Source organism: Xiphophorus hellerii, chromosome 23, assembly GCF_003331165.1.
Source record: "Xiphophorus hellerii strain 12219 chromosome 23, Xiphophorus_hellerii-4.1, whole genome shotgun sequence".
NCBI classification, from domain to species: Eukaryota; Metazoa; Chordata; class Actinopteri; order Cyprinodontiformes; family Poeciliidae; genus Xiphophorus; species Xiphophorus hellerii.
Window position 1 is genome coordinate 19,489,217 of NC_045694.1, and position 19,274 is coordinate 19,508,490.

A 19,274-nucleotide genomic window follows, 5' to 3' on the forward strand; every position below is an offset into this window, starting at 1 on the left:
TTTAACAACAAGCTATGAAAACAGTAACTTTTGAATGTCAGCAAATATTTTAGCAGAGAACTAACACACGACAACGAAACGCTGCAGCCGAATTATTTTTGTCTCACACTAAAAGTTAGTTATAGGAACTTTTATATCTGCCCTTGCGTAAAGAGTGTGTCCTCTTTACGACCAGACGTCCGGTTTTACTCACCACATATGTGTTCTGTCGTTTATAATTCCTCCCCTCTTCAGCGCCGCTTTTATTCCAAACGTGATATGAGCTGGTCTGGCGAATAAGAAAGGCCAATTTTCTTTTTTGGAAGTGAAAGCCGCATTTTAGCGGTGCCAATATCGGCGCCATGTTTCACAGCGGAGGAAGACGATTAGTCAACACACCGGGTTATGCGTCACATCCGGCTTACGTTGCTAACGCAGCGTAACTGTTAGTAGCACTCAGAAGACAACGAGGGCTTTTGTATCTTGTTTTTGTCAAGTAGAAGAGATTGAGCAGACTTCGACAAAACGCGACAAAGTAATTGAATCTATTTGAATGCGAGCCTCACAGATCCTGGCCGAGTGGTTGCCGTGTTAGTCGTAGAAGTTTGAGTTGAAGCTAAAGACGGACCACGTTTTCCCCCTGTTACCGCGTTAGCGTGGCGCTCTCATTAAGACACGCTAGCTGCAGTTAGCATCGAAACGCTTTGACCTCGCTGTCAGGATGCCATGCCACAATCAGCAGCTGAACAGTGTCAACAGTGGCCAGGAGCACCCGATGAAGCAGGTTCGGTTTGCGAACAGCAGCAGCAGTGTGCCTGCGGTGCTGAACAGCTCTGAACCGACTGATGTCCCCACGCAGCCGGTCAGCCCGGACAGCCTGGGTCCTCAGCTGAAGCTGCTCCCTCTGAACGACCAGATCCGAGAGTTGCAGACAATAATCAGAGACAAGTGAGTCCCCGTTATTGTATCTGCGACTCGGCATCTTATCCGATTTGGTAATATGGCCTCTGCAGAGGGACGTTGATGCCCAAAATAAATGGATTGTTCATAAAACTATTCATATAGTGAATAGTATAAGTATAAACACGTTTAAAGTGCAATTGTTTTTGATAAATCATTTCGATACTTTCCCCAAATTTTATGCGACATCCTGAGACATGGTCTCAGGTGTATTATCCAAAAGACAAAAAACTCATATTTATAGTAGTTTAATTCAATTTCAGTATCCAACATGTTCACTTAGAAATATTTTGTTTCTCTGCAAAGGTTATGCAGGTCTTGGATTGTTAGTGTGGAAGATTTACACATGCGACCCTTTCACATCCAAAGCATGATGCTGCCACCTCCATATTTTACTTTAGATATGGTGTTGCTTTCATTTTGCTGGAATCGGTGCCAAAACCTTTGCTGGACCTTTGTTGTTTATCTTGAAATAAAATACTTCTGTCTTTCAGACATATGGAGAATACAGTAAAATGTTGGTAAATGATGTATTCATACCTCTGGCAGAATGACATAATGTAAAACAGAAAACCTAAAATAATCCTGTGGGAAGGTCTGTGACTTTGATACACAGATTGAAGCAAAAGTATAGAAGCAACACCAGCAAATTGTAGAGTTTGTTATTTTTGAAGCAATCAAAAGTTTGTGTGTGTGTGTTGCACCTCTTTGCATTTTAAATTGATCTAACCACTGCTGAAAAATTGTCAACCTTACTTTGTCCAAGCTGAAATAAAGCACTAAAGTGTAAAAGCAGAGGCTGATCTAATCAAGTGCCTATTTATACTTTCAGAACCACCAGCAGAGGAGATTTTGTTTTCTGTGCGGACCGACTGGTGAGATCATACACTGTACAGCAACACTGCAAAGCCATTTGTTTTCAGCTTTCTGAATAGTTTCTGTTTTCCCCCCCAACAACAGATCAGACTAGTAGTTGAAGAAGGCTTGAACCAGCTTCCCTTCTCAGAGTGCACTGTCACCACTCCCACAGGTCAGATGCTCTCAGGTTTAACGCTACAGATTTGAAAACATGAGCCAAAACACTGAACTGGTTTTTCTGCTCTGCTCCATTTTTATTTTGATTTTTTGCAGCGCTAGTCAGTACAGCTCCATTTTATGTCCGTGTTTCATTTTCCGCCCCTTAGGGTACAAGTATGAGGGAGTCAAGTTTGAAAGAGGCAACTGTGGAGTCAGCATCATGAGGAGTGGTAAGTGAGGCCCAGTGCAGCATTTTAAGGCTTTTAAATGTGAAGACACTTTAGTCTGTGAATCTCTACTTTTAGATTTCCGCGCGTGCTGTACGTTCCCTGCTGCTCATTCTCACAAGCTTAAAATGTCTGCTTGGTTGGTCGTTTTTCATCACTCTATGATGATAAGTTTCAATAAGAGTGATCGATTCAAGGTTACTTGGAGCGATTTTATATTTAGTCATTTTTTGCCGAGCATGAGCTTTAAGGTCATTTCAGCTGTAACTTAATGTCAAGGACAAGAACATTGTTGCCGAATCGGAGCACAGTAAATTGCTTACTTAAAAGCTGTACATGTCATCAGTGTGTGATGCAAGTCTAAGCACAAAGTCGTGTTGATCTCACCCGTGTCGACACATCTTTAATTATACATTGCAATCCAAGAAATACATTCTGTGTTTTGTTTGCAGGCAGTAGAACTTTTTATTGTGTTTTGAATGGTAGTTCTGCAGGCTTGCAGCAGGTCTTTTTCTTGACATTGCTTCTTAGCTCGAGTATCAGTCGAGTCACACCAGAAGATTTTCAAAGTTGTTTCTTTTGTAGTTAGCAAACAGCTCATAAACTTAAGGGATAAGACCATGTTTTCTACAGTCCTGACACAGAATTGATTGTAATTTGCATTTATAGGCACTGTACATCTAACAGTCTGCCACAAAGATGTGTATAAAAGGTAATTCCTAAAGAACTGTAAGCTGAAATATTTACCTTACGGAGGGAATCAACTAAAAGATCTCTCTCTCTCGTGTCTTGTTACATTGAATTTATTTCTTAAACATGCAACTTTCAGATACTGAAGGTCTTATCTAGATTCCTCAGTCCTCATGCTTCTTCTTTTGCTCCTCACCTTCTTATTACCTTTAAGCACGCACGGCACAATGTTCTGTCACTGTCAACACAAGATATGACAGAGTGAAAAAGCAGACAATATGTATAAAGAAAAACCGTGGAGAACCTTCAGAAAGCTGGTGAACTATTGACAGAGATCAGTTTAAAAGGTTAGACTAAAGCCTGTTTTTTTTTTTTAAAGCAATTTTTTTAAAGCAAGTAATGAAGGACCTTGGAAAAAGTTTTTATTTCATACGTTATATCTGTAAATGCCTGTAGTTAAATCTACAGCGATAGACTGACTATGAATTGATATCGTACTGCATTATTGTCAGAGCATACCTGAATTTTGTCTTGCATAACAGTAGTTTTGTTTACAAACATACATAGAGACACGTGAACAGATAGAATCCACATGTAAGCCTGTTGCAACAACCAATTAATCAATCGCACAATGCATTAAAATAAACTGTTTTCATTCTGATCATTAATATGTAATTGGATTTTGTAATTTTTTAAGCAATGTTTTAGTATTAATTTCTGCAATAATTAGAAACTTTATTTTAGATAATTTTCCCCCAGATTTAGATAAGTATTGAAAAAGACAACTGAGCTCAAAAAAGTGCATTTCCAAACTCTGTTCTCTGTCCTAATGTCAGGATATACCATCAATTAACTGATTTGTTCGTCCATCCATCCATTTGGCCGTATTTCAGCCATCAATCCCAAATTGATTGTTTAGAAATGTCAGTTTGGTGTTTTGTGATGACAAAGCGTGTGGGAACCCTGTCAACAGAACTATGTTTGGTTTCCACAGGTGAAGCCATGGAGCAGGGCCTCCGGGACTGCTGCCGCTCAATCCGGATCGGAAAGATCCTCATCCAGAGCGACGAGGAGACCCAGAAAGCAAAGGTCTACTACGCAAAGTTTCCCCCAGATGTGTACAGAAGAAAAGTGCTGCTCATGTACCCCATCCTCAGTGAGTTGCTGCAGGCACAGCCCGGCTCCGGTTAACCACGTCCAGTCGTACAGAAATGTGAAAACGTGTCTAATTTTATGCAAAAAAAATTTTTTTTTCTGTATTCATTCATTGTAAGTAGTCTCCCTTGAGTTGACCTTCACTGCCACCACCAACTCTGCATTGCCACATCATACAGAACCATTCACACTTCTCTGATAATTATAGCTCTCATGGGGGAAATTATACACTGCCTCAGAGTTAGCCACCAGGCTGCAGAATAACATAATGAGGACCAATGAAAATAGGATCCTAATGGTCCTGGTTTCCTGATGTCACAACGGGCATATTTCTGCTATCACTTAAAAATGTAATAGTGGCAAAGCTTGGTTTAAAGATATATATATATTTGTATCACAATGGATAAAGTTTAACTAATGCATACAAGAATGCAATTTTTTCCATCAGATGAAGTGTTCATTGTAACCAGGCAGGTGAAAGAGCACGTCTAACCTCGCATCTGCTGCTTCTGCAGGTACAGGGAACACGGTGATCGAGGCCGTCAGGGTGCTGATAGAACACGGAGTCCAACCCAAGCACATTATTCTCCTCAGCCTCTTCTCCACACCTCATGGTAAACCAGCACACAGCTCACAACCCCATTTTTCTTTTTGTTTCTGCTTTCTCATCTCTTTCTATGCATGTGCAGGATTGTTCACTGGTGCTTTGATGGCTTTTGACAATATAAGTTTGGAGGTTCTTAGTAATTTCTGTAGTTTCTATAGCTACCATCCAGGTTACTGTGACATTTAATGTGGATGTTAAAAAAAGGATTTCAAGGTAATTCGACTTTGTGACCTTTCCTCCTGTGGATCCGTCAGGTTAAAACTTAAACTTGGACATAAGACATATTTAAAGCTGAAGGGCACTCTGGGATACTTTTTTAAATTTTTTTTTTTTTTTTTAAGAATTGCTCTTAGCACAGTTCGGAAGTGTGAAGTTGTAGAAGAACAGAGAATTGACACGTAGTCGATCCAATCTGCTGGGAACTAAACCAAGAACCAGATTCATCAATTCCTTCCCAGTTTTTCTCTTAATGTTGCATCTGAAATCTGTTTTTGTAAACTTTGACCTGCTGTTTCTGATTTTAGATCATGTTAATTATAAGTTAGAAAATTAAAATACAAGAGTATTCAAAATATTTTTTGTTGCCATGATCTGTTATCAGACAGAAGCAATGTAATTATTTCAATAAAATGAATGGTAAGTTGAGTAAATTAATGTGCCGCTTTTCCAATCTTACAAACTCACCATTCGAATCGCTTGTCACTAAAGGCAGTAGCAGGAATTGAACACACAACACATATTGCATGACTGCTACTCTCCACTGAACCATAATTTGCTCCAGCAATACGCCATCTTAGTTTTAGCATCTTATTAGCAATCAGCATCAACAAAAATCAGCAGCCTTCGCGTTTATTTCCTAGAGCAGTTCTCTACATGCTTTGATGTTTCTGCTCCGGAACATGCCAACACATTGGAGCCAGTTTATCACCCATTTATTCAAATATAGAATTTTCTTTTTATTGCAGTAAAATCCTTACTTAAGCCACTTCTTTCAAGTTGCAATTTAAGAAGAAAAGTTGTTTACAAGTTTCTGAAATTTAAGACCTTTGAGATTAATTTTCTGTTGCATTTTGTGCTTTTAATAATCCATGTTTCTATAGCTGCCTTCATTTACGTGTCACTGCATTAGGACGTTGCCCTTTTTAAATTATCATCCATGTCTCCTTTAGGAGCCAAGTCCATAATCCAGGAGTTTCCAGACATCACCATCCTGACCACAGAGGTTCACCCAGTGGCGCCAACACATTTTGGACAGAGATACTTTGGTACTGACTAAAACAGGACAAAAAGCTTTTGGTTTATTTTCTGCAGGCTTTGTCTCTGTATTTCATGGTGTCCTTGTGAACCGCAGTACTATTTACTCAAGTTTTTGAACTGACACCTAATGATTGACCCCATTACTTGTATTTATTGCTTTTTACTTTTTTTGCTTTCTATGCTCAGACTGTAGAAAGAAAACCACAAAGATTAAAACATGGATCATTTTATTTTGCATTGTATGAAGAGATGAATCAATAAAGAATTTATATTTGTTTACAGACAGAACAGTACATGAAAGTGGATTGAGGTGGGTTTTTCTTTGTACGTTGGTAATGGTTTAAAAAAAAATGTGGAAGCACCATTCACCATACTCGAAACAGTTAAAGAAAAAGGAACCACGTTTAAATTCATCTCTTAGCTGCAAATAATCTCATGGATTTTATACATCATGGTTTAAGAAAAGCACACCACTTTAAAGTTTGTCACAAAAGGATCAAAATATACAGACACTGCCTGCAGCAGGTATAAATCAATGAACAAACATACAGGAAAAAAGGAATGTAACAATAAATAGACAAGACTATGATACACTTGACATCAACTTCATCAATATTTCATTATGCTTTATACACACTTTGAACATGGTTTAAAAAAAAAATCAAGATAAGTATTTGTCACTGGAGCAGCATTGGATATGGGTTTAAACAGCTGGGAAGCATTTTAAAGTGTCCAGATGGAACAGCATCAAAGCTTATTAAAGGCCAAGCTCTTATTTTTAGGCTTATAAGTAAGGTTTAAGTACAGAAATTAAGAGTTATACAGGAGATCCAGCAATGTTTTTCTAAATTATTAAAATTTTACAAAGATTAAAACAATGCAGAATATCACCCTTCTCCATCAGTAAGTTGACGAGAACTGGTTTAATAAATATGTACAATAATGAATGAGGATAGCTGGTATGATGGATAGCGTGTGCTCATGTCCAATGAGCGCACGCCAGAGTTCAGCAAACAGCATCTAAGTCATGATATACAAGATATTCAGAATATTACTTCCTTCAAAAAGAAGAAACAATATGTTCGGCCTGCAATGAAGCTATGCTGTAAAAAGCTTAATCAGTGCTTGCTTATAGTTTTTCTGTTTGCTGTGATATGTCCAATCAGATAACATTGTTGACTTCACTGGAAAACCGCTTTTTTTTTTTTCAAAAACTCCACAGCTTGCCTGGAAAGGGTGATGCGATGATACATTCTCAGGAGAAATTTCTCCAAAGCACACAGGAATACTTATGTAAGGCGCAGGTCAAGTCAGATCTTCTAATATGCTTATAACCTTTTGTTAGAGTAAAATTAAAACCTACGTTACACTGGGGGAAACGTCAAACTGATTGGCCAGCTGGGTCCCTACGCTAGACCTCCGCAGGCCTCAGGGTGGATTTTAATACCTCCCCTCCTGCTGAGAAGGATTGTTAAGGTGCAACACTGTAAACGCAGCCCAGCTGTGAAACAGAGGCATGTAAAATAGCACTGTACCACACAGCATCACCAACAAACCAATAATAAATAACATCCTTTTTACTGAGGTAATAGGTTTTCTTCTTAAATAAACCATTATTGGTACTGCAACTTGTCAGCCATCTAAGTTATCTTTCCTCATCATGTGAAACTTAATTGAAAATTGGCAAAAAAAAACCCAAAAAAATCGTAATGCAGACCGTCTCCCACTCACCATCTCCAGCATTTCCCCAACTTCCATATTATTTGGAATGCAAACACATCATAACAAAGTGTTTGATAAAAGTAAGTATTATCTGTGCATGTGCAGGTTAGTCGTCCATCTCGATAGTAACAGAGGGGTCTGCGTCCTCAACTGCAACAAGAGAAAACTCATCTTAGTGGGCAAATCAGGAGCTTTTTCCAAAGGTTTTGTTCTAACTGATGGATTTCATAATAAGAGAGGACTGTTGCATTGTATCACCACTAGGTGGTAGCAGAATACTCAAACAGCTGTGCATGTGACTGATGCACCCCGATTATGCTTTCATAGTTCATATCTACAGTATAGAGTTATGTCAAATAAGAAAACAGCAAAAACTAAGGGAACTAATCACTTTAGTTGTTCCACTGGTATATTATTGAAAACTATTATTTCTTAACAAGGGTTCCCCGCCTCCATAGAATAAATGTTCCTAATATTGCTACAGCAAAAAAAAAAAAAAAAAATCTGTTTATTTAAGACTTTACATTGTTCTCCCTGGGATAAAGTTTAAAGAGTGCTGCGCAGTGTACTATATCAATATCCGGCTCCTAAGGCTAATCAGTGGAGCTATTGGAAATGATTGTGTGGGGGGAAAAAGATTCTGGAACATATCTGAATAATAAACAGAAAAGAGAACTTACCCAAACTTCCTTCTGAACCATCATCTGACTCATCCCACATGTCCTCGTTAGCTAACAAGGGGTTATGGGATTCAGAGCTCTGACTCCTTAGAGGAAAGTAGTGACCATTCCCTTGGCTGCCATTACAACATATGAAAAACGAAATTATTCAGTGTATTTTTTTTTTGTCTTGTTTTATTGACATACAAAACTACTTCCCTATTTTTCTTAATAATGATATTTGACGTCTCTGTGAACAGAAATTTACGTTCTCCTTTTGTAATTACCTTGTGAAAACAGGGATGAACCACAGTTTGCGGTCTTCTCCAAACACTTGCAGCAGGTTTTTGTGTAGGCCAAGACTGAACCCGTTTCTGTCAGGTCCACTGGCAAATACTGGAGCTGAGAAGGCCTCTACAAAAGGGAAAGGGAACTGTTAATTAGAAAGTGTTTTCATGCCACAATTTTCCTGATTTTCTTGGATTAAGAAATATATATACATCACATAAATGGTTGTATATTTCCTTAAAAAAAGCATGTCACGTCTCACCTAAAGTGGATCTGTTCTTGGCCACTAACCAACAGTGGTAACTGAAGAGAAACATGAGACTGACAAAGAACATGAGTGCAACAAACATGAGGAAGAGGATATGGAACTTTGCAGGTCCATTTGGCAGGTCCCCCTGAGGACAGAAAGAAACAAGAGACATTAGTTCACGGGAAAACCAGTGGCAAGAAGGACACCTAACCTAAACAAACTTTACAGTAAGATTACACTGCAAAATATATTTTTTAAATTGAACAACAACAATGACACTCACCACCCAGAATTTGAGAAAATACTGAAGGACAGTTGCTGTGATGAATACACAGTACAGCATAGAGTAGGCAAGGAAAAGTAGGAAAAATTTGTAGTTGGAAAAACCGACACAGTTGTTAACCCTGGGAGAAAAATAAGATTTGGTTATCAGGGAACAGAAAAAACATCCATGCAATCAATCTACAAAGTACTGTAAGTTCCAACTTACCAGGGACAGTGATGGTCCATCTTTAAGACACAACTAAAAAATAAAAATATACTTTTTATGCATCACTTCCAACAGTGACTGATCTTAAAACAGTATATTAGGATAAATGCTCTTGAATTATTGTGCCAAAAATGAAGTTTCGAGCATAAATGTTCTTGATGATCATTTTTTCATCCAAGTCTCATCATATTAAATATAAAAAATATTAACTGTCTGAATACTAACATGTTTTTTTACAAGCATTTCTGGCATCCACAGTGTTCAGCAAAAGTGTCCACTTTCATGTCCTGTCACATTACAGCCCCAAACTTCAAGCTGCCACACAGTTGGAGAGCTTTTGGGGGGGGTGTCTCAGATGTGATGGAAAGAATCTGTAAACATCAATTTCCGAGTCCTGTCACAAATTCTCACTTTGATCTAGGTCTAGACTTTGACTGGACCATTCTAACACACAAATATCCATTGCAGTTCTAACCGCATGTTTAGAGTCATTCTCCTGCTGCTCGCGTTCTCACTAAAACCAGGAAGATAGAGCACATAACACCAGTTTTAAAGTCCCTCCACTGGCTCCCTGTAGCTCAAAGAATAGACTTTAAAATACTGTTGTTAGTTTATAAATCACTGAACGGCTTAGCACCACAATACATTAAAGATATGCTTTTATTGTATCAACCTTCCAGACATCTCAGGTCTTCCGGTTCTGGTCTGCTCTGCATCCCCAGAACCAGAACCAAACGAGGAGAAGCAGCTTTCAGCATCTATGCACCACGAATTTGGAACAAACTTCCAGAAAACTGTAAAACAGCTGAAACACTGACTTCTTTTAAATCTCAACTGAAACCCCACCTGTTTAGAATTGTATTTGAAATGTAATCAATTGCAAATTTATTGATGTAACTTGACTTAATGATTGATTCTATATTGCATTGTGATTCTGTGTTTGTTATGATGTAAAGCACTTTGAAATGCCTTGCTGCTGAAATGTGCTATACAAATAAAATTTGATTTGATTTGATTTTGATTTGAATCTCCTCACAAACCTGAGAGGCCTTCGCTGAACAGCGGGATTTATACTGAGATTAAATTCCACACCTATGGACTACATTTACCAACTACATCACTTTTGAACTTGCTGAATGGATTTTCTTTAGAAATAGAGTAAAATGGGCTGAAAACAAACACTGTACTTTTACTTTTTTTTTTTTTTTTTACATGTAAATGATCTTGAGCTTTCTCTATAACTTCCTTCCAGTTTACAACTACTACTGTGTTGACCTAGGTCACAAAATCCCAATGAAATAAGTTGAAGTTTGTGGTTGTAGAGTGACACAATGGGGAAAAAGTTCAAGAGGTGGGAATGCTGTCTGTCTTCTTCTGCCAAAGCAATGCACTGATTGATCCTCGGGATTCTGTTTCAAATGAACAGAGCAGCATTCTCCTAATTATCACAACACCTAATATATCTCCTTGCCTGATCTCTCTAGATTAAAGTATTGGGGAGGAAAGAGAAGCTTACGTTTCACAAACGGAGCAGTGGTGACAGCGGTCAGGCTTCAGTACCTGGCAGCGGTCACAGAACCTGATAGCTGGAGACAAGAAGATGGACGAGTTGAATGGGCGACATTTGAGCTGAGCATCCCCCCTTCACACACTTCCTGCAGCCTAGATTGTACTCGTAATCAGCACTAATGAAAGAGATGCATCTGCTGATTACTACTCAAGAGAGCCTACAGCTGATAGTCCTAAGCTACTTGTTTTTACTCAAACACAGATAAACTGAGACAGCTCACCTCCAGACTGGGTTCGGGTGAAAATGGGTAGTTTCTTTGCGATCTCGACGAGGATTTGCTTCTGAGCGTCTGGTCTCTCCTCCATCTCGTATCGTTGCTTGTCTGAGTATGACAGCTGGAACTGGATCACAGCATAAAAGCAAATGAATCGTATTTCTCAAACCACATGCATATATATGGTAAATTTATACGGACACTCTAGTGTTCGGTCTACCTTTTTGCATGGTGTAGCAGGAGGGGTGAATATGGACTTCCAGTATGTCCAGGAGAACATCCCAAAGCAGACATGAAATACCAGCAGATAGACCGCTGTACATAAAAAAACAAACAACAACACCGAAATCAACAAGAGCCGCAACCTGAAAATCTAAGATATTAAAGAGAGAGCGCTCACCTTTCTCCAGCGCGTTACTGATAGTAACTGTTAAAACAAGAAAATTGAAGATATTTAGTAATTCGCTGAAAGTGGTACCAGTTGTTCAGAAGACACATATTATCTCTAAGCTAGCACAACTAGCCAGGGAGAAGTTAGCTAAGAGAGGCAATAACAGCAGTTTCTGTGTGAAAACTAGTTATCGCTAACCTATCGGAGGCGGCATCACACAAACTAAATCGAATGACGGCAAACATTAAAAGCCACTTCCGCGTTGCCCCGTCCACCAGTAACCTTATTGTTGTTCAAGTGCTCAGCGGTAATCTGCGCTGTTTGTGGAGGAAAAGAGGTCAAAAAAACCAGACACGCAGTCCGTCACACTTACAAAGACACAGCTCAAACACGTAAGCATAATAAGACCAGAGCACAACGGCGGTGATAATGAGGACAGGGATCCAGGAGAAAACCCTCTGACAGCATCTCAAACCCCTGGAGAGAGCCATTTCCATCTGAGCGCCGCTCCTCCTCTGCGCTCCGCTAGCCTCCCTGGCGCTGTATCCATCAGCGTCATCTGCGAGCGATTCACCGCCCTGAACTCATCAGAGCTGAGCGCAAGAGGAGAAAAACTTATTTTATTGATTAGCACAGTAATGTGTTTCAAGCATAGTTTATAGCATATGAAAAGCAAAAACTCAGTTACTTTTACAATTAGAAAAGTAGGTAAGATTAAAAAAAATAATAATAATTCCATTGCTGAAATGCTGACCTACTGAAAACCATGTCCACGTATTGTATTGTTTATGAACTGAATAGCTGTTATGGGCTCTTTTTGCATGAATTACTCCATCAACCTGGTCTGACCTGGAGGCGATCAGAAACTGCTGAGTGATTTTTTTAATGACCCTGATTAATAAAAGTGTTTCCTAGTAACTTCCAATGTTGCTGGGATCTCCTTCTCACCAGACCTTTGACCTTCTCCGTGCACCTTAGGAGACGGCGAAGTTGTGCCAGAAATCTTTGGATCTCCGCAGCTTGAGCAGGTTCCAGATCCTGCAGCTGGTTTTGTCATTGTGTATATACAGAAATCAGAATCTGGTGTAATTTGAAGGGCCCTCCAGAGGGTGGCACTGTGAGACCTTTTGAAAACGACCAACTCCGAGCATCTTTCAGCACATCTCTTTCTGCGGCTCTTTAAATCTGTAGGCTGCGCGTACGGGACATCTTGCTTTGCAAGTTTTAGTATCAGCATCAAAGGGGACTGAAGCTGAGTAATAGTGTTTGTGAGGATCAAAGTATCCAGTTATAGACTTGTTTGAACATAGATTAGTGGAGGAAGGGAGGGAGGGAGGTTCTTCCTCGGAGTTGAGATTCTGGTAAACAAAAAGGAAACACTGCAGAAGATAATTAAAAATATATGATTATCTCACCATATATGGTTATGAGTATGTATTCTTCATCTTTCATATTCCCCCAGCCTCCTCAGATAAATGTCTAATGCTATAGATTTATGGGCCTGTCGTCATCCTCTGACGTAACCCTTCAACACCGCGCGTAAAAACCTGTAATTGTCTCCCTATTACTGACTGCACTGAAACCTTTCACGCGTCATGGACCTCCGTGTTACTGAACAGCGGAGAGCCTCTTTGTTCGCCTTACGCTGCCACCTGCCCTCCCCATCTTCACATAACGCAGACTCCCTCTCTGGAGCGCCCTCTGGGAGCAGGGTGTGAGGAGAGGGGAGTTGCACCCAATTCAATTCAAGCCTCTTTCTCTCTTCCCTCACACATGTGCTCCGCTCCCAGCTTCCAGGCCCCGGTCCCTCTCCCTGACATCTTCTCCCACTTCAGCACATTGTGTTTCGCTGGCTCTCCATCCTGTTCCTGTTGCACCGCAGCCACCGCCCCTCCTTTTCCTCTCTTCAGGCATCAGTGTCGGCAGCGAGGCGATGACAGCTCCTCTCTCATTCAACCGCTCACTGGAGGCAGGGAGCGGCAATCCATCCATCAACACGGCAGCAAACCCCTCCGCTACAAAGTCATTGTGACTAGCAAAATAGTAACGGCCTTTTAATCAAAACATTTACCCGTGTGTGCAGAAGTAAAACACAAACAGCCCGATATCAGCAGGTTGAGGCAGACTCCTCGGGCTAGGAAGGTGTGTGCGAGGGGAGCAGATCGTGCTGGAAGTGCATTCCTTGCCGCCGTGGTGGCAGTCAACATAAACAGGCAGCCGGAGCTGGAGAGGAGCCCGTTTGGGGAGAAGTCGAGCGTGGCGGCTGGAGAGTGCGAAAGGATCAGGGTGTACAATGAGCCGCCACGCAGGATGGGATGGAAAGAGGCGCACAATGGTCCAGTCCAGTGTTTTATTGCTTGTTGTTAAACCTTGAAGATGAAGTGGCACTTCGAGTGTGCGTTTCATTTGTGTGTCCCCCCCCTCCTTTCCCCTCCGGGGACCCTCGTGTCAGGCAGCTGTGCTGTGCAGGCACGAGTGATGCCGTGGACGATGACATGATTCATTTGGGAGCTTGTGTTTCCGTGTGTATTGTCAGGGAAGGAAGATCAACAGTGGAATTGTTTGTTTTGCCTGCCTCAGTGAGTTGATGCAGTAAGTTTGATAGGATTTCCATTTCATTCCCTGCATGCTTGTGCGTCTGGACGGGGAATTCACCCTGCGTGCATCCGTTTGAAGTTAATCTAGAGCACATATTGGAAAGTCTGTACTCATCGTGGCATATTGTCATTGGCAGGGCTGGCCCAAGGAAAAAGAAAAGGAAAAAAAAACAAAAAAAAAAAAACAGGACTTGATAAGGGGCCCCACTAATAGGTCTTTTAATGCTCGATCATTAGATCTTTGACGTTATCAAGCAAATGTTAAGACAAGCTGAGCAAATACAAAGAAGTGATTTTGAATGATGGGTTTGTTTATTAAGGGGAAAATTATTATTGTTGAAACAGGCAAAATTAAGTAAAGTTCATTTTTTTATAGCACATTTCAACAAGGCAATTCAAAGCGCTCTCTATGATAAAAACATGGGTTCAAAATCATAACTTCACTTTTTTTTGTTTAAGAAACAGAAGAGACAATTATTTTAAATGTGCAGTTGCTTCTCTTTTTTGGTTTGTTTTGCTGCAAATCGCAAGTTAATAATTTGATTTTTTTGATTATTTTCAATGTTTTAGTGGTTGCTTTATAGTGACACTTGAAATGCCTAAAGATCCTCACACCTCTACTGAATGTCATGTTTTGTGAAGTAAAAATCTGAGACGACTATATATTATTTCTGAATCTTTTGCCACATTTTTTGACCTGTAACCACTATAATGCAACAACAACAAAAAAATAACCAGATATCCGATGCGCACTACTGATTTTGCACCAAACATGCCATTCAGAAACACAACCAAAAAGTTGAGCCTTTATTTCATCAATCCATAGTGCTTTTGACAACATGCATTTTGGGAGAATTTTAATCTGGTCTTGCTCAAATCAAGTGGAGTAATAAGTTGAGCATGGCCTCTGTCTTTCGCCTCTGCGCCGCTGCCCAGATTTATAAGGACTATAAGAGATTGTTGTAACTTACGTCACACAGCCAGTATTTGCCTGAAATTCCTGCTGCTCCGGTACGTCTCCTGGCATCGCCCTACACCACTTCTTTCATCAAGGACATTAAGTTGTGCCATATTTTGACCTCTTGATGATGATTGTCTTCACTCTCCACTGTGCTATATTTATTACCCTAGATATTCTTTATTTTCCTTCTCCGGACTTTAAAACATGATGTGACAAAAAAAATGGTCAGGAAAAACTTTGTAGAGCTTCTTAACTGGATTTAATTAGAGGCATGAATGTTGAACGGCGGCACTAGACAATTGGACTCATTTTTATGGCTAATTGTGAACACAGCTACATCCTCAGCAGAAAGTTTGCACACTTTTCTGCTAGACTCAAAACTAGAACCTCCATCAATGAACATCAAGAGGAAGTCCTTAGAATGAAACAAATAAATCAAAATTGGTTAAAATCAGAAACAGCAGCTCAGACCGCAACGTAAACAACAAATAGGGGGCATCAATTTGAACACAACATGGCCATTAAACTCTAAAGATTATTTTCGCAAATTTCTCACCAAGTTTTTATATCACATAAATGTAACTTTTTAATAAAAAAAAAGAAAATAGCACGTAAAAGTGGATTGCTTTTAAATACCTGCAGAAAAATATAAAGTTTTGACTATTTAGCTGTGTGAGAAGTGGGGGAGTCCTGGAGACGACCTGCTGACTTACAAGTTTAGTTTTCCTATATGCCTCAGGTTTAGATCAAAGAGCTGCTGTTTTTAGTAGCACACATTCAGACGAAAACGTGTGTGTGCAAAAATCAGACATAAGCAATAAGGTGCAATTAGAAAAGCAGACCAGTACGAGAAAACACAGCTATGAATTCACAGATTACAGTCACACACATCATATGCAATTAACCTGAACACAGCACAGAAAAAGATTACTTCAGCTCTAAATTTACCTTAATAACACCAGTGCATTTCAGGGAAAAATGGCTTGTTTTGCCGCCTTATACATGTATGGATATGTCAGGGAGAATAATATGCACCGCTTCTGGATTTTACGTCACACGGCCACATGTTCCGACTCTGACAGCGGCTGCGGAGCCTCAGGGGTCTGATGGACACAGTGGGCTCGGGGCGTCTGGAAAACCGCGGAGCTGCTGTGACATCAGCAAACGGCCCTCGGCAGAGCGGGGAGAAGCCCGTTAACAGGGTTAATTTCTGCAGAGCCTCTGCTCATATTCACACTCAGCAGCAGAACAAACAATGACAGGGCAGGGAGGAATTGCAGACACCTCACCCAGCATGTGTGAAAATAAATCTGCACAAGGGTGGAGACGTGTTTGTGTCTTCGGCAATCATGGAAACTTCAATGGCCACGCCACATAGGAGGACTATATGCGTTTTAATAAAGGAATTTCATTACACTGCAGACACGTCAGGCACTCATGGGCAGTTTCTGTGTGTTCCTGAAGCCCTCTGTGGAGCTCTTTTAATGGCTTTGATGGAGACGAGATTTGAAGTGAAAATTCATTTCACCGCTATCATCGTTTGTCCTCCCTGTGCTTGTCATCAGACAGCTGAGCTATACTTTGCCTCATGATATAGCAACACAATGTATTTAGCCACTTGGTAATATTCAGAGTAGAACTTTGAAGGAGAAACGTAGGCACTTTGGTGCATTCAAGGACCTTCTTGAAAGCCGGAAAACTGCCGCTGCCTGTCTAAACTCAACTACCTCATCGGTGCTGGAAACAACTTATGGAAAAAGTGGATTAGCGATAACCCTTTTCTCCACAAACACAAGGAGAACAAAAGGCGGCCCACTTATTCAGGCCTACTTTCATCACCTTCAGATGGCTTTCCATGAGTACAATTCACGGGAGCAGTATATGCCATTTGACTGAGTAAATAGGAAGTGGTTGTTAAGTGGCACCAGTGAGATACAAACAGAGCAGCACTGAACACATATGGCAGCTGGAAAATCTATCATCCCTTAGGTTTAGATGCTGTTTGCTTTGGTATTGTACATCTGCCTTGAGTCACCGTCAAGGACACAGGGTGTCTCTTTGGCAGAGGATTCTTTCCATTGAACATAGAGGCAATAGACAGCCATGTTTATCCAAAAAAGTCGTAGCTTTTTCTAGAATTTGCCTACGAGATTTGTTTTCCATTCAGGCATTTTTCCTGCTCACACCAGGAGCCCATCCCAGCTGCACTCAGGAGAGAGGTAAGGTACAGTCTGAAACACATCGGCTGTCAGTCTCAGGCCAAGACAGAGACACGAAACCATTCATGCACACGCTTCCTCCTTCGGTCAATTACAGATCACCAATCATGCATGTTTTTGGACTGTGAGAGGTAGCTGGAGAACCTGAAAAAAACATGCAGGTACAAGTTGAACATCCAAATAACACACGCAGTCATAACTCAGAGAAATCTTCCCTTCATGTTAATGTAACCCCAGAACTAGCACATCAAAGAGTTGAGGTGAGTTATCTTTGCACAAAATGAGAGATTACTTTCAGTTTAATACCAGCAACATCATCTTTATATGCACGTTTAGGCATATTAATGTATGCAAAAGAGATTGGCTAACCTTCCTAAAATATTTTCCATTCTCAGAAAAGAGACAGAACCTTTCCCCCAGGTGCCTATACTGCAGAGGAATATTGATTACTGAGTGATCTAGCAGTGAACAAACGGAGGTAAAAGTAGGAAGGCCTCAGTAGGTTCTGCTGATCCCGTGTTGATGAACGGACAGTACATCAAGTTCACCTGAGACCAAATCAGCCTTATTGCACCACCAGTATCTGTCACTCATTCTAGTGAATAAACACTGGTCTGCCCCACATATATCAGTCAGCTGCTTTAAGGACTAATTTGACTGAACTATTGGAATATGAAAATTAACATATTATGCCGACAATACATATAATATTCACAAATCTCGAATGTTTTCATCTCTAGTCACATTTCAACTACAAAGTTCAATGTATTTCACTGAGGTGTGATGTGACACAAAGTGGTCCATAATTGTAAAGGGAAAGGAAAACGGTGTATGATTTTCAACATTTTTACAAATAAAAACCTGAAATGTTTGATGCGCGTTTGAATTCGGTCCCATTGAGTTAATCAAACAGATGATGAACAACAGGAACCAATTACAGGGGAAAGATGACACAAATAATCAAAAATACAAACTGAAAAACCCAAAATAACTCAGAACCATGACAGGTTTTTGTTTCATCTGTTTTCTCATGTACACCAACCAGGTTACTATTTCATTTCTTCTTGACACTAATTAAAAGGCCCGATTTGTTGCTTCCGTTGACTAATAGTGTTCCTGCCATTAAATTTTCCCACCTAAGCTCTTGTTTAATAATTTTCTCCAAAAGTCTTCTGAGGAACATGGAAGAGCTTGATTTGTAATGTGAATAAATCATACACAAGCGCTGCAATTCTGCCTTGCAGGTAACTGGTTAAACTGGATCTTTTTTTAGGAAAATCAAAGTGAAGGGGACTGAATGCTTGACACATTGTTCAGGTTGTCCTTTGTTAAAAAAGAAAAGGAAAATATATAATTTTCCCTCCACCTAACAGCAATGCACTTCTTTATACTGGTCTATCACATAAAACCCTAATAAGATTGTATTAAAAGTTTGTGGTTGTTGTGACTAAAAATGTGGAAAAAGTTCAAAAGATATGAAAAATTAGCAAGGCACTCCAAAACAGTAAGTAATGAAAAGGTCAGATAAAGAAAAATCAAATCAAACATAATAATCTCCAATTGTTTAATCAGCATCACATGCATGTTGCAGACTCCACAGCTTTCCAAAGTTGTTCATGCTTTTGCATGAAGACAAGAAGGTTAACTCAGTCAGCAGCTGAATTTTTCCAGATGTCCATGACTCCATTATAGCTTGGTCATGCAACAAACTGAGCTCCGCCAGACCAGTAATGTACCATAAAGAAATCCAAGTGACAACAGCTCATCTGTCTTTCGCTGCAGCAGTGAACAGCTATTCATGAGTAGCTTTTTTTTTAGCCACATATAAATGAATGCTGTCCAAGATTGCATGCTCATAAAAATCACAATGAGTGCTTTGAGTAAAAGGATATTTAAATTTGTAATTTAACATTTTCGATTAATTTTTTTATTTTTTATTTTTCCTTCCTCAATATAGACGACCGGCTGGAAAGCTTCCCTGCACGGAAAGCGTCTGGAGTTATCGTTGTACATGAGTTTTC

At 40.0% G+C, this 19,274-nt stretch overlaps 3 protein-coding genes across 3 annotated transcripts in view; 1 reads left to right on the forward strand and 2 right to left on the reverse strand.

Moving 5' to 3' along the window:
- The window catches only part of abcb7 (ATP-binding cassette, sub-family B (MDR/TAP), member 7), a 32,973-nt gene extending 32,603 nt beyond the window's left edge, over nt 1–370 (reverse strand). Inside the window, exon 1 of the mRNA XM_032554749.1 lies at nt 194–370. Coding sequence (XP_032410640.1) covers nt 194–343 — 150 coding nt within the window. The 5' untranslated portion in view covers nt 344–370. The remainder of the gene's footprint in view (nt 1–193) is intronic.
- Nucleotides 371–672: 302 nt separating this feature from the next.
- uprt (uracil phosphoribosyltransferase (FUR1) homolog (S. cerevisiae)) lies at nt 673–6,182 on the forward strand. The gene is made up of 7 exons (XM_032554751.1): nt 673–927; nt 1,772–1,814; nt 1,900–1,969; nt 2,124–2,186; nt 3,868–4,029; nt 4,544–4,642; nt 5,805–6,182. Exons 1-7 carry the CDS (start codon nt 701–703, stop codon nt 5,909–5,911), a joined length of 771 nt encoding a protein of 256 aa, XP_032410642.1. The 5' UTR covers nt 673–700; the 3' UTR covers nt 5,912–6,182.
- zdhhc15b (zDHHC palmitoyltransferase 15b) lies at nt 6,103–12,014 on the reverse strand. The gene is made up of 11 exons (XM_032554750.1): nt 11,850–12,014; nt 11,486–11,512; nt 11,306–11,400; nt 11,092–11,212; nt 10,818–10,887; nt 9,302–9,334; nt 9,095–9,215; nt 8,824–8,956; nt 8,561–8,687; nt 8,295–8,410; nt 6,103–7,764 (listed from the first exon to the last, which is right to left on the reverse strand). Exons 1-11 carry the CDS (start codon nt 11,971–11,973, stop codon nt 7,721–7,723), a joined length of 1,011 nt encoding a protein of 336 aa, XP_032410641.1. The 5' UTR covers nt 11,974–12,014; the 3' UTR covers nt 6,103–7,720.
- Nucleotides 12,015–19,274: the final 7,260 nt, after the last annotated feature.